Source organism: Brassica napus, chromosome A2 (assembly GCF_020379485.1).
Source record: "Brassica napus cultivar Da-Ae chromosome A2, Da-Ae, whole genome shotgun sequence".
Taxonomy (NCBI): domain Eukaryota; kingdom Viridiplantae; phylum Streptophyta; class Magnoliopsida; order Brassicales; family Brassicaceae; genus Brassica; species Brassica napus.
In genome coordinates this window covers 12225642-12239016 of record NC_063435.1, presented here as the reverse complement: position 1 = coordinate 12239016, position 13375 = coordinate 12225642, and the positions used below count along the sequence as shown (strand labels likewise).

General features: G+C 27.8%; 2 protein-coding genes across 2 annotated transcripts; both read right to left on the bottom strand.

Moving 5' to 3' along the window:
- Positions 1 to 1062: 1062 nt before the first annotated feature.
- Positions 1063 to 2844, bottom strand: LOC106369597. Its single transcript, XM_048752354.1, has 6 exons — positions 2609 to 2844; positions 1972 to 2210; positions 1665 to 1870; positions 1346 to 1580; positions 1172 to 1264; positions 1063 to 1092 (listed from the first exon to the last, which is right to left on the bottom strand). Exons 1-6 carry the CDS (start codon positions 2730 to 2732, stop codon positions 1063 to 1065), a joined length of 927 nt encoding a protein of 308 aa, XP_048608311.1. The 5' UTR covers positions 2733 to 2844.
- A 7672-nt stretch (positions 2845 to 10516) lies between these two features.
- LOC106379478 (transcription factor MYB96-like) lies at positions 10517 to 12505 on the bottom strand. Its single transcript, XM_013819419.3, has 3 exons — positions 12186 to 12505; positions 11962 to 12091; positions 10517 to 11580 (listed from the first exon to the last, which is right to left on the bottom strand). The coding sequence occupies exons 1-3, from the start codon at positions 12316 to 12318 to the stop codon at positions 10824 to 10826; spliced, it is 1020 nt and encodes a 339-aa protein (XP_013674873.1). The 5' UTR covers positions 12319 to 12505; the 3' UTR covers positions 10517 to 10823.
- Between the last annotated feature and the right edge of the window lie 870 nt (positions 12506 to 13375).

Below are 13375 nucleotides of genomic sequence, written 5' to 3'. Positions count from 1 at the left end.
AAACCCTTTTTCCATGAAATAAGTCATAATTTATGTGCTAAATATATAAAATATTTTTACTTTTTAAATTAGAAACAGAAATGAATATTTATTTTAAAAAACATATTTTAAAATATTTCTTAAATTTAGTTTGGGAAATTACCACAAATACCACATTCATAGTACCACTTTTCATGTTTACACTAACACTACAAAAAAAAAGACTAGTTTACATCATTTATTTTATATATTTGCATTAGTTATAAATGATGTAAAAAACTTTTACATCAGTTAAATAAATGACTCTGAAAGTGGTGATGCAAATAATTTACATTATTTTAATCAAAACTGATGCAATAAAATTATATATTTACATCAATTATTTTAAATGATTTTAAAATGTATCATTTGTAAGAAAATGATGTTAACTTTAAGATCAGTTATGCGAAATGATTTTAGTATTAGTGTCAATTAGAAAAACTGATTTGAATTGTTAAATCATTTATTATAAACTGATGTAACTGTAACATCAATTCTTAGAAATGATATTAGTAATTGTATCATTTATAACAAGCGATTTTAAATAATATATCATTTTAAACAATTGATGTTAACCTTAAATCATTTTTTTAAAGTGATTTTAATAATTATATCATTTAAAGCAAGTGATTTAAAGTATTATTATCATTTTACGTATTGATGTTAAATTTATATCAATTTTAAGAAGTGATTTTTATAATTGTATCATTTACAATTTAGTGATTTAAATTTCTATCATCATTTGTATATAATTGATGCTAAATCTATATCAGTTTTCATAAATGATTTTAATATATTTCACTTATATATAAATGATACAAATATTATTTTTATTTACATTTTTATGATTTAAAATATATATAAAAATGCAGGAAAATTAATTAAATGAATAAAACCTGATTTAGATAATAAATAAAGTATTAGAAATCAAATCAACTAATCCATCATGCAAATTCATAAAAATAAAATAAACTGAAAGTTACTGAAAATATTATTAAACTAATGTTGATGAAGATCACTGCCATTGCTTCCAACGTCTGAGTCTTAGTCTCTAACAGCATCATCACTCCGTTCCTGAAATAGAATTATACAACAAATCAGTTAATATTTTGAATAATTATTTATTATAAAACTAAAATTAATTATAATTTACCTGATTTGGATTTGGTGGAGATGGTACGTTGGCAAAAGCTGGGTTTGGTATGTTAGCAAAAGCTACAGCAAAACTTGAAGCCCATACTCTTGCCTAAATAATTAGTTCAGCATATATTAGTTTACATATATCAAAAGTATAAAAATACAATTAACTTATAAAATATATTATTACCTGTTCACCAGTTGAAGTACCAATTACTTGTTGGATGAATGTAGTCATTCCCTTGACTTGATCTGATAATTCTTTCACTTGTGACTTCAGGTCAATAACCATTTCTGAATTCTCTATCTCTTGTCTCGTAACAGGTGAATGGTTCACTAATTTTGAAGGTGTAGGTCCACGACCAACACACCGTACTCGTCCTGGACGCTCTGGACCAAAAACTTGTGCATATTCATCATCCAAACTAGCAATAGCATTGTTTGTCACATGTGACTTTTGGCCCAACAACGTCGTAAGTTTTTCCTAAACCACATTGATTTTCAGGAACATTTTCTGGTCGATTTTGAATCTCATGTGAACGAAATGACCCCATTGATTTTCATGAACATTTTCTGGTCGATTGAGCAATGTCTCACTTAGACTGTCTCGCTTGTATTCTTTCCAAAGACGTAGTTTGACATCTTTGCATCTGCTACCTAATGCACTCATCACAAACACTTTTCTCGTCGCTGGATCATCAAACCAGAATTTGGACTGAAATAATAATAAAAAACCAAACCATGTTCATCATACGAATATATTATCTTACATCTCAAAGTTAAAAATTTATAAAGAGATTAAATGTTATGTATTACCTGTATTACTTCCCAGACTTTATTTTTTATGTGAGGATTAACCATTCTCCAGTCACTGTAGTTAATGGGTAGCAAATTCACATCATTGCTTAGTTGACCTAACCATGACCCTAGTAGACCTCCCGACTCTCCGATTGGCTGGCCACTAACTTCGTCAAAATGAACAATCACTTTGCTATTTTGAATTTTCCAAACTTCTTTAGATGTTATCATTTTGCCTTCGATTTTCCCAGCAGTATCTTGTTAATAAAAACAAAATATGTGTTATATAATAGGCTAAATTAGCATGAAGTATCTATTTTTTTATGAACGGAGCATATATAAATAATTCTAGCATTGCAACAAAAAAAGCTGATTATCTAGACAAGACATTGTGGAGAATAAACATTAGCTCTCTTGATAAACTAAGTTAATACGGTATAGCAAATAAATTAACTATAACTGAATCTTCCTTGCCCACAGAAATGACGGTGCCGTAGTGACTACGTTTAATAATATGTTCTCTGAATTTCAATTTAACTTTCTCTACACACTTAAAATATTTGATGACTAAATAACATAACAGTTTTAAGAAAATAAACAGTTTTAAGAAAATAAATTTCAAGTAAATGAAAGAAATAGTTTTTAGTTATATTACCTATAACTTCTATTTTCCATTTGAAACTTTTGTATTCGGCAGCAAGTGGAGGAGGCATGTCGTACTCTGTTTCCAGATATGGTAAATCATCTGGTTCTTGTGTTTCTGAGTCCATGTAATCCATGATCTAAAATAATTGAAATCAACAAATCTATGAATCAACGATCTCCTTCTCATTATTTAAAGTGAAGAATACAATACAATACCAAAAAAATAGAATTAGAGAGATACATCACCTTTACCCAATGAAATTCACCGATGTTAACTCGCAGAGATAGGTTGCGGGAAGTTTTCCCTAGAGAACGTGGATTTAGTATTTAGGAACCCTAATTAGAACAATTTTATTAGAGGTGGCCAGTTTATATAAAAACATCTTGTAATTTATCAAGCTCATCTATATCAAGAACTTTTGCAGATATATCTATAAAAAATTGGCAAAGCTCGACAATGGCTGATGACACATCTGTAGGGAGCAGATTCCGAATTGCGACTGATAATAAATCTCTCATTATCACGTGACAGTCGTGGCTTTTTAAACCTGATAGCTTTCGACTGTTAACATCAACACAACTTGACAAGTTAGAAGCATAACCATCTGGCAGTTTAACATTCTTTAAGACACTTAAGAAAATGTCTTTCCCATGATTGTTAAGAGAAAAACATGCAGCTTGATATTTTTCATTATCATCAGGCCACAAGTCAGAACGTATATTTAGCTCACGAAGATCTTTTCTGGCATTCAGATTATCTTTCGATTTTGTTTTGTCATCCAACAATGTGTAGACTAAATTATCAAACACATTCTTCTCTATATGCATGACATCCAAGTTATGTCGCAACATTGTAAATTCCCAATAAGGCAGCTCAAAAAATATGCTTTTTTTCTTCCACTGCTGAGTACTAGATCCTCCGGCATCACTTCTGTCTCTCTTTCTTCCACCTACCACAGACTTATCTTTTTTACCAAGAGTAACATTAACTTGCTCTAATTGATGAATAATTGTGGAACCTGTCAATTTGGCTGGTGGAGATCTGGTTTCTAATTTTCCATCAAAATCTGCTCGATTCTGCCGAAAGCCATGATCTAGAGGAAGAAAACGACGATGACCAATAAAACAATTTTTTTTCCATGTCGTAAACGTTGTCCGATTCCATCAAAGTTACAGGTTGGGCAAGCTGATGCTGTATACGTATTCAAACCCGACAAATTTCCTAAACCCGGAAAATCGCTTACTGTCCACATGATGGCTGCTCGCATGTCAAATGTTTGTTTTGTGGAAGCATCTAGCGTTTTAATACCATCAGACCATAGCTCTCAGATCTTTGATAAGTGGCTGCAAGTAAACATCAATATCATTACCAGGCATGTGTTTTCCGGGGATAACCATCGAGAGAATCATTGACGTCTGCTTCATTGACATCCACGGTGGAAAGTTATAAGGAAATAATATCACTGGCCAGATGCTATAACTACTACTCATTGTACCAAATGGGTTAAAACCATCAGTCGCCAACCCTAGTCTGACATTTCTTGGATCAGATGCAAAGTCAGGATATTTCTTATCAAACTCCTTCCAAGCCCTTCCGTCTCTTGGATGTCGTAGTTTACCATCATTGTTAGCAGCAGATCCATGCCATCTCATGTGGGCAGCAGTTTTTGATGACATAAATAAACGCTGTAACCGTGGCTTCAGGGGAAAGTAACGCAAAATTTTTGCAGGAGATCTCTTCTTCTTTTTTCCTGATCCAGATACTTCTGTGCTCTTTGTATCTTTCCAACGAGAGGCCTCACAGACTTTACAAACTTCCCTTTCTGCATCAGCTTCCCAATATAACATACAATCGTTTGGACATGCATGAATTGACTCATAAGTCATTCCTAATTTGCGAATAACCTTTTTCATGTCATTAAATGAATCTGGCAATTTGGCATGTGAAAATGCTTCTTTCATCAAATCAAGCACCATGGATATCCCCTTGTCACTAATGCCACACATACATTTTATATGGTATAACTTCAGTATAAAGGACAACTTCGTGAATTTATCGCATCCAGGATATAGCTCTTGATTGTAGTCAGCAAACATCTCATCAAAACCTTCTCCTTTTTTAGAATTTCAACTTGAAGCTGATGGTCTATCAGTGTCCATAGGTTGCCCAGGCGACCCTTCTTCATGTTCCTCATTCATATTTGCACTAATATCTGGAAAAATATCATCCAAGAGGTTGAAAGTTGAATCTAGTTCAACATGAGCACTATCAGAAGGTACTCTTGCATTTTCCGTGACACACATATCTTCTCCGTGTACTATCCAACTCGTGTAAGAACTTAAAAAGCCATGACAAATCAAATCACCTTCGATATCTTCCCTTGTCTTAGATTTGGCTAGAGAACAACAAGTACATGGACATTTTACCATGGGTGCATTAGATTTACCAAATGCAAAATCCAAGAAAATTTTCACTCCTAATCTGTAATCTTGCGATAAACGTGGTTTGTTTACCCATGATTTATCCATTAGAACCTGAAAAAAACAGACTTTCACAATTAGTGGACTTTTAGAAATTCACAACAAACAATTGAACTTCAAAACCCAACAAACTTCATATCAGTAAGTAATGGGAGAACAATATAAATAAATTACCTCAATTGTATGCAACGTCTGATTTTCTGAGATGCTCACTATTGAGTTTTGAAACCAAAAGACAAAACAATCTTTGCCAGAGAAAGAGATATATATTAAGACTCTTTTAATTGTCAAGAGGAAAAAAAAAACAGGATTGATTAAATTTACAAGAAACTTACTTTATTTTGTAATTCAAACTTTTTTTCAAAAGCTAATGGAAGGTGATGATGCTGTGATCGTGAATGACGTTAACGTAACGAAGCAAACTTTTTCTGATTAGGAGAGAACGCCAATTTTTTTTTGTTGTATATTCTATACTTTCTTAAAGATAAATATCAACTTAAATCTCTTATTATCTTTCTACTATAAAATATTTATCAAAGTATATCAACATAAAATATAATTATGATAAAAAGTTATATATCCATATTTAAATATGTGATGAAAATTAGTTTTTTTAATATCAAATATTTTAACTGATACAAATTAGGATAAAATAGTATCATTTATATTTAATTGATGTAAAAGAAAGAGATAATTACATCATTTTCTTATAATTGAAGTTAATACTAATAATTATTTTTTCGAAAAAATAATATAATTAGGATCACTTTTTAATTGATGTAAAATTTGTAACATTTGCATAAATGATTTTAATCCAGAATAAATTTACATCATTTATATAAATGATATAACTTAATAATTTAGCATCAGTTTTATTAAAGTGACGCTAATCAAGATGAATTATATCAGTTAGTCAAAGTGATGTTAAATTTGTTAAAAATGACATCAGTTGTTATAACTGATACTAAATTATCTATATTTTGTATCATTTACAAATAAATGATTGAAAACTGTATCATTTAATTTTGTGATACAATTTAAGTGATACAATTCACATCTTTTTTTGTAGTGTAATCACATTTACAATCACTTTTAATGAAGGGTAAAAGACATTTATACCCTTAGAGTTAACTAATATAGACTTAGGATTTAGAGCTGAGGGGTGGGGTAGAGTTTTTGGAATGTAAAATTTAGGATTATAATAAATATATAAATAAATACTTTAAAAAGGTAAAAAATAGTTTCAAACATAATTTTCGATTTTTAAAACTAAATTTTGAAAATCAATAACAAAAATTGGAAAAAAATAATCAAAAAAAACTATAAAAAAGTTTGAATTTGAAAAAATATAATTCGAAAACATTTTTTTATTTTTTTATTTATATAATGATTTATATATATATATATATATATATATAGATAACAAAGATATAAGAGTCTTTTGCCACTTAATAAAGAATGTATTTTTGAAAATGTCTCTTTAGTTGTGGTAAAGATGAAAAGTGTTACCATGAAAGTGGTAAATGTAAATTTTCCCATTTAGTTTTGAAAATCAAATCAATTTAAAACTGTTATTATCATTAAAATATAATTAAAATTATTTTTTTATAATTATTAAAAAATTATACAATCAAAACTAAATTAAAATTTAGTTTCTAATTATACTTTGTGATAATTAAAATTTTAATTAACTAATTTCGAAAATATATTTTAAAAAGTTTCTAAAAGATATTTGAAAGATTTTGTTAGACATTTCTTTAAGATATTTATTAATATTTCAAATTAAAATAAAGATATTATAATTAATTATGTAAAATTTAATATATCATACACGAAAAGAAGTCATGACTTATATTTTAATAGTATAGATAAGCAACTATATATGGCATGGAAAAAAAAAGATTTGGCTCTGTTAATTAAAAATTATATATTGGCTGCTTTTGACAACATCTAATTGACCACTCGAATTTTTTGGAAAAAGACCACTGTGATTTTAATTATGATTATTATTTAAATAAAAGATAATTTTGTGGTATTATTTAAATAATAGACGACTGCACGGGTACATGTTTTACAGTATATATAAACTTTAGAAAATGAAAAATTTAACGATTCTATCAACTACTTTTGTTTATTGTTTAAACTATGTATTTCATCATTGTTTCATGTAACATGGACGTCCGTACAATGTTGTGAGCCATAAACATTGTAGTAAGAATTTTAAGATGAGTGGTAAAATCGATGGCATTTCAAATTATTTGATCAGTTGAATAATCAATATAACAATGACCGGTTTGATAGTCCATAAAAAATAAGGTTTGTATGTTGGGTAATTCTGTTTCTAGTATCGTATATCTGTTTTTTTTTTTGAACATCTATATGTGGTTTATACATAACTCTAGTGAATTTATATGGTTTTGGGTTTGTATGAAATGGTATTCTTATGATCAGTTATGGTTTTGGGTGTGTATGACTTGGTTTGATCTCTAATCTCACGTTTACATTTTATACGTATGTCATATTTCTTGTTTGATTAGCATTGGACCGACACAAAAATATGTCTAAAGATATTACAAAATTAAAGGTCTATTCCTGTATGTTTGTTTTTTATATAGACCCATTTGTATAGTCTACGTAGAATTAGAAAGTTAACTATAAAATATTAAATTAATACATTGCTATCAATGTTTCCAAACATATTTAAATGGTACTTCTACTTTAATAAGATAGATGATACTTGTATTTTAATAAGATAGATAAGTGTATAAGCATAAGTGTATAACTATGTCACGCTGATAAAAAATGGCTAGATTACAAATTTCAATCCTGGAAAAAGTAATGTGTTTAAACCTTGCGTCAAAAATAATAAATAACTAGGTTAAGATCTGCGCCTTGCGCAGAATGAACATTATATATATATATTATTTTATATATCTATACTATTAAAAGGGAACGAGTTTTAAAAAATCCACCTATGAAAAGTTGTTGGACCATTTCATTAGACTTAACTATTTTTTTGGTCTCAATTTATATTTTTCTAATTATGCAATAATCAATTATCTTATATTTCTCTAACTATAAAATAATCAATACTATTATTTATTACTCAACTTACTATGATACACCAAAAAATTATATTCCATTATACTATAATATCATCTTACCAAAACATGTCTCATGAATCTATAACCAAAACGTGACTGGTAAATTTAAATACCAAAACTATATTGTTCTTTGGTGCCACCAACTTTGCGACATTTCATACTATCATTTATTTTTTGACCAAAGGCTTCATATCATTTTTTCGTTGATCGAAATGTAGTTTTTCAAATGAATATGTTGACCTTTCGGAAATATTTATTTACACAGCTTATACATCATAGATTCTCCTTGACTAACACTTCTAATAATTTTGACTATATTTTAAAGGAAGTTATTTTGCATACAGTTTTACAATTTATTCTAAATATATTGTTAGAGATTATTTTGTGTACTTTAGTTTAACAATATATTCTAAATATATTGTTATGATGATTTTTGATAAGAATATATTATAGATACGATTGAAAATTATATTATTAAAAAAAATATTTTTAAAAATATTTATAAAAGAATTTATAACATCTATATAAAACTCTTTATTTTTTATCTTACCATTAACTACAATAACTATAAATAATTTAAATATTTTAAATAAATCCTATTATTATTTCTCATTTTGTATGATACACTTCTCTAATTATTTTTCTTATTATCATCCAATGTTATTGTTGTTATTCAATAACGTTATATACATCATATATTATGCTCAAAGATGGATATATAATATTTAAATATCAATTATTAAAATGAAAGCATATATCATACACCATATTATATCATGTCATTAAACATTATATAATTCTAAATATTTACAAAATCAAATTAATAAAAAAACTTTTTTAAATCATTTGTTAAAACAAAATTATATATATTTACGTTAAATTATTTTTTATTACATTAATATATTAGAAGTTTCATTCATCTCTTAAAATATTATTGAAGATTAATTTTTTCCTACCATGTCAACCAAATGCCGGGTCACACTTGATTGTACAAGTCATCATGTTTACTGGTTCGACGACGGGTCCAAACTTGATATAAAAGTATTATTCTCATCTAATTGAAAATAATTTATTTTAAAATAATAGACGCACTGAGTCTTATCAATCCATATAATTTTTTTGAAAAAAGTAATCAAACGATTAAAAATATAATTACATTAACTAACTAAATAAAAATAATATTTTTTTGATATAATAAAATTTTGTAACATAATAATGTATAACAAGACTAAAATACTAATTCATATCATATACTTTTATCAACTGAAAAATAACCCGCGCTTTTAAGCGCGGGTCAAAATCTAGTAATATGTTTATAGCATATTATGAAATAATAAATATATATTGAATAATTAAAAATTTATTATCTACTATTTATATAATTAAATTGGCGTGGACATATAAATAAATTTTATAAATCAAAAAAATATTTTTTTCTATTTGATATGATATATAATTAAATTTAAATGATAGTAACATATATATGGTATATTTTAATATTAATATTTATTAGATGATGCTTTTTGCTCATATTATTTTTTATCATTTGTATTTGTTATAGCAAAAAATCTAAACTAGTGATATCAAAATTTTCACTGTGGGATTAATGGTTTAAGTAATTTATAATATTTTATTAATTTAAGTTGTCAATATTTTTTCAAATTTTTTTATCAAAAAAATCTTCAAAGTAAATTTCAAAATTAAGATATTTATGTATTTTTATATGGCATATAGCTTAATTTAAAATGATACATATATTTATATATCTTTTATTTTTGATACTTATTAAATGAGACTTTCAAATTATATTATTTTTTAATTATTTGTATCATGTCATAACAAAAGTTTTAAATCATAGATCACAAAATTTGAATGTGAAACTTTTAACAGTTTTAGTAATTTATAGTCGTTTTTAAAAATTCAAAATATAATATATAAATAGATTTTAAAATTTTTATTATATGGATTGCTGACAAAAAAAAAAATTTATTATATGGTTACTATGATTGTTTAATTTATTTTAATAGCTTAAAATTAAACAAATATAATTATAATGTACACTTTTTTATCAAATCTTTATTATTCAAATTCATTAATTGTCATATATACTTTAGCCACATTAGGCAATTATATAATCTTATTTAAGGAAATAATGAAGCACATTAATAATGTTTTTATTATGATTTAATAAAAAGCTTATTATATATTTATATGGACCAACATATTTCTCTAAAGATTCTAAAAATTATTCTGGTGATGACACATGATTACAAAAAAATGTTCAATGCTTCTCAAATAATATATAGGGGATGTATCAAAAAGAAATAAAAATATTTAAAAATATAAATATAAATATAGAAGAGCTCAGTTTATTGCAGTAGATTTTAACTGCACATATAGAAGTAGAACACAGTTCACAATTTTATCTTCATCTACTTGACAACAAGCAAGCCACACAATGTTCAGAAAACAAAAAACAAGCAAGCAAGCCACACGGTAAAATAAAATCCAGCTAAATAAAAAGACAGTAAACCTATGATACATAAATCTCCACCCTTCCTCCCCGCCCCCCCCCAGACAAGGTTCGAAGTGGGTACAAAGTGCAACCTCATTTTGGAGTTGGTACATTTTTTTTTGTTCTTAGAACAAATCTTGATCGTTGTTATCATTATCTATACCTTCAAAAGAAACCTCAATCAGATCTTCTTGATTGTCATCACACTGACATATACCTTGTTCATCAAATAACCATTGCTCGATCAAAGACAAGGAGCCATGATCATCAGTAGCAGCATCGGTAGTTGCTTCAATGTCACCGTTTGGTTCGCTTCCATCTTTGAACATACTTGTCTCCGTCATCAAATTCAACTTACCATCAACTGATCCAGATTCTGAGTGCGATGAGAACAAAGACTGATGATCAAGAACTCCTACTTCACCGGTGGTTAAGCCCCGGTTCATGGAGTGTGATGAAGTGTTAGGGATTGAAGAAGATGAGCTTGTCCAGTTCTGTAGTAACTTAAATATGTTATCCGTGCTTGAGGCATAAGTAGAGGTGGCAGAATGATGACTTTTTGATGAGTCGGGATCTGGAGGGATCGATGAAGATGGTTGGTCAAGTGATAATGCTTGGAGTAAGGCTTGTTTGGCCATGTTTATGTCTGTTTGAAGCTTTTTCTCCCATTGACCTTTGTTGACGACTCTTTTGTTGTTGTTGTTGTTATTACAGCTATTGTTGTGAATATTACAAGAGGGAATCTCTGTCATATCGGTGTTATCTTCGTTGGTGATACCATTTTGAACCTTCAACTCGAGTTTCTTTTTAAGATGAATGTTCCAATAGTTCTTGATATCATTGTCGGTTCTCTGTGGTAGATATGATGCTATGGCTGCCCATCTGATATTCAAAGACGATAGCCAATTAAACTCAAGAAAAAACTAGAAACAAAACACTAATCGATAGATCAAACAAACAAAGATATTGGAGAGGAAATAAAAATATTATTAAGTTTATGAGCTTTTACTTTGAAATCAGTGTATGATATAGCTCATATAATTATATATTACTGGAAATCTTTATATATTACTGGAAATCTCATTTCATTTAGATATAAAGTTTTAAACATCTATAAAATTAGTTTACAACTTATTTATAAAGATCAAGAACCATTTACTTTTAAGTTTCATGAGTTGATAACTGACTAAAAGTGACTGGATTAATATATAAAATATACAATTTCTATAAATGGAGGATAACTAGGGTAGTATTTTTAAATACCTATTCCCCAAAAGAGCTTGGAGGCGGATGATCGTTTTCTCCTCAGGCTGAGTAAAATTTCCTCGTTTAATTCCAGGACGAAGGTAATTAGTCCATCTAAGTCTACAACTCTTGCTACACCTTAGCAAACCTGAAACCATATATACATGTATATATCAAGACCGGTGTTTAAAGAGAAGAAAAATATATGTGATATACATAAGAAAAAGAGAAGAATACAAGACCGGTGTTTAAAGGAACAGATCTCCAGTTTCCAGGGCCATGTTGTTGGATATAAGAGACCAAGATTATATCTTCTTCAGGAGTCCATGGTCCTTTCTTCACCTCCATCTTCCCGCAACAAGGTGGTCTACCCATATTCACAGGCACACGCTCTTGATCGTGTCTCTCCTGTGTTTCTCTTCTTCTTTCTCTCTCTATTATATAATAGGTAGGTATAGTATGAATGTGTGTGTAAGATATATAGTAACTAGAAAAACTCCATGATTGGATTTTTGCAAAAAGGGTCTTCTTGAAATGTTGCTTTCGTCATGAAAGGGTCGTCATGAAATAGTTTCCTATTTTTTGTTGAAACTTTCTATTTAGCTCTTGTTGTCGTCTCATTAAAAGGTAGGTTTCAATAAAGAGTTTGAATGTTGAAGGAAAGGACAAGCGTCTAGGTTACATGGGTCGTTCGTTGGATTGAAATAAAGACACGCATTTAAACCGATTTGATCGCTAGCGCATGAATTACAGTTATACACTACATATATGTATACATTTTGAGTTTATTTTTTTGTCTTTATCATATGTATGAAAGGATTTTAATTAAGTTGAATAACCAAAAAAAGATTAAATTAGAAAATGAAAAAAATAAATATATTGATTATAAAACTTGTGAAATATATTTAATTTATTAATTTAGGATCATATTTTTTATATACCATTAATAAGTAATAATAGGACCACTTAAAAATTAGTTAATATGATATATTTGATTATTTACATTAATAATAAACCAATTTGTTTTCTTTTTTCCTTATAACAAATCTGTTAACAAAGAATCTAACAAAATCTTACTAAATTTTTTAAATATTATTATGAAATAACATATTAATTAATTTTGTAATTAGTAATATAATATTGTTATAAATAAATGTTAACTAAAATTTTATTATAAAACAAGAAAATAAAAAAATTAGTTTGAATGATGTTAAAGGAAACGACAAGCGTCTAGGTTACATGGGTCGTTCGTTGGATCGAAATAAGGACACACATTTAAACCGAACTAGATTTTTTGACCCGCGCTTCTTAAGCGCGGGTATTTTTTGCTGACCGTAAACTCAAATATTAAATGAATTTATATATATTAATATATATCTAAAATATTTAAAAGCTGTTCTATTATTATTATTTCAGTCCGGTACAATGTTTT

Excerpts from the sequence above, each read along its gene's own strand:
- LOC106379478 (XM_013819419.3), bottom strand. The coding sequence starts at position 12,318 with ATGGGTAGACCACCTTGTTGCGGGAAGATGGAGGTGAAGAAAGGACCA. Across the intron at positions 12,092-12,185 it reads ATCTGTTCCTTTAAACACCG|GTTTGCTAAGGTGTAGCAAG; the intron begins GTCTTGTATTCT and ends ATATGGTTTCAG. Across the intron at positions 11,581-11,961 it reads CAAGCTCTTTTGGGGAATAG|ATGGGCAGCCATAGCATCAT; the intron begins GTATTTAAAAAT and ends TTTGAATATCAG.
- LOC106369597 (XM_048752354.1), bottom strand. The coding sequence starts at position 2,732 with ATGGATTACATGGACTCAGAAACACAAGAACCAGATGATTTACCATAT. Across the intron at positions 1,581-1,664 it reads TTCAAAATCGACCAGAAAAT|TTTGGATGATGAATATGCAC; the intron begins GTTCCTGAAAAT and ends TGCTATTGCTAG. Across the intron at positions 1,265-1,345 it reads GTACTTCAACTGGTGAACAG|GCAAGAGTATGGGCTTCAAG; the intron begins GTAATAATATAT and ends CTAATTATTTAG.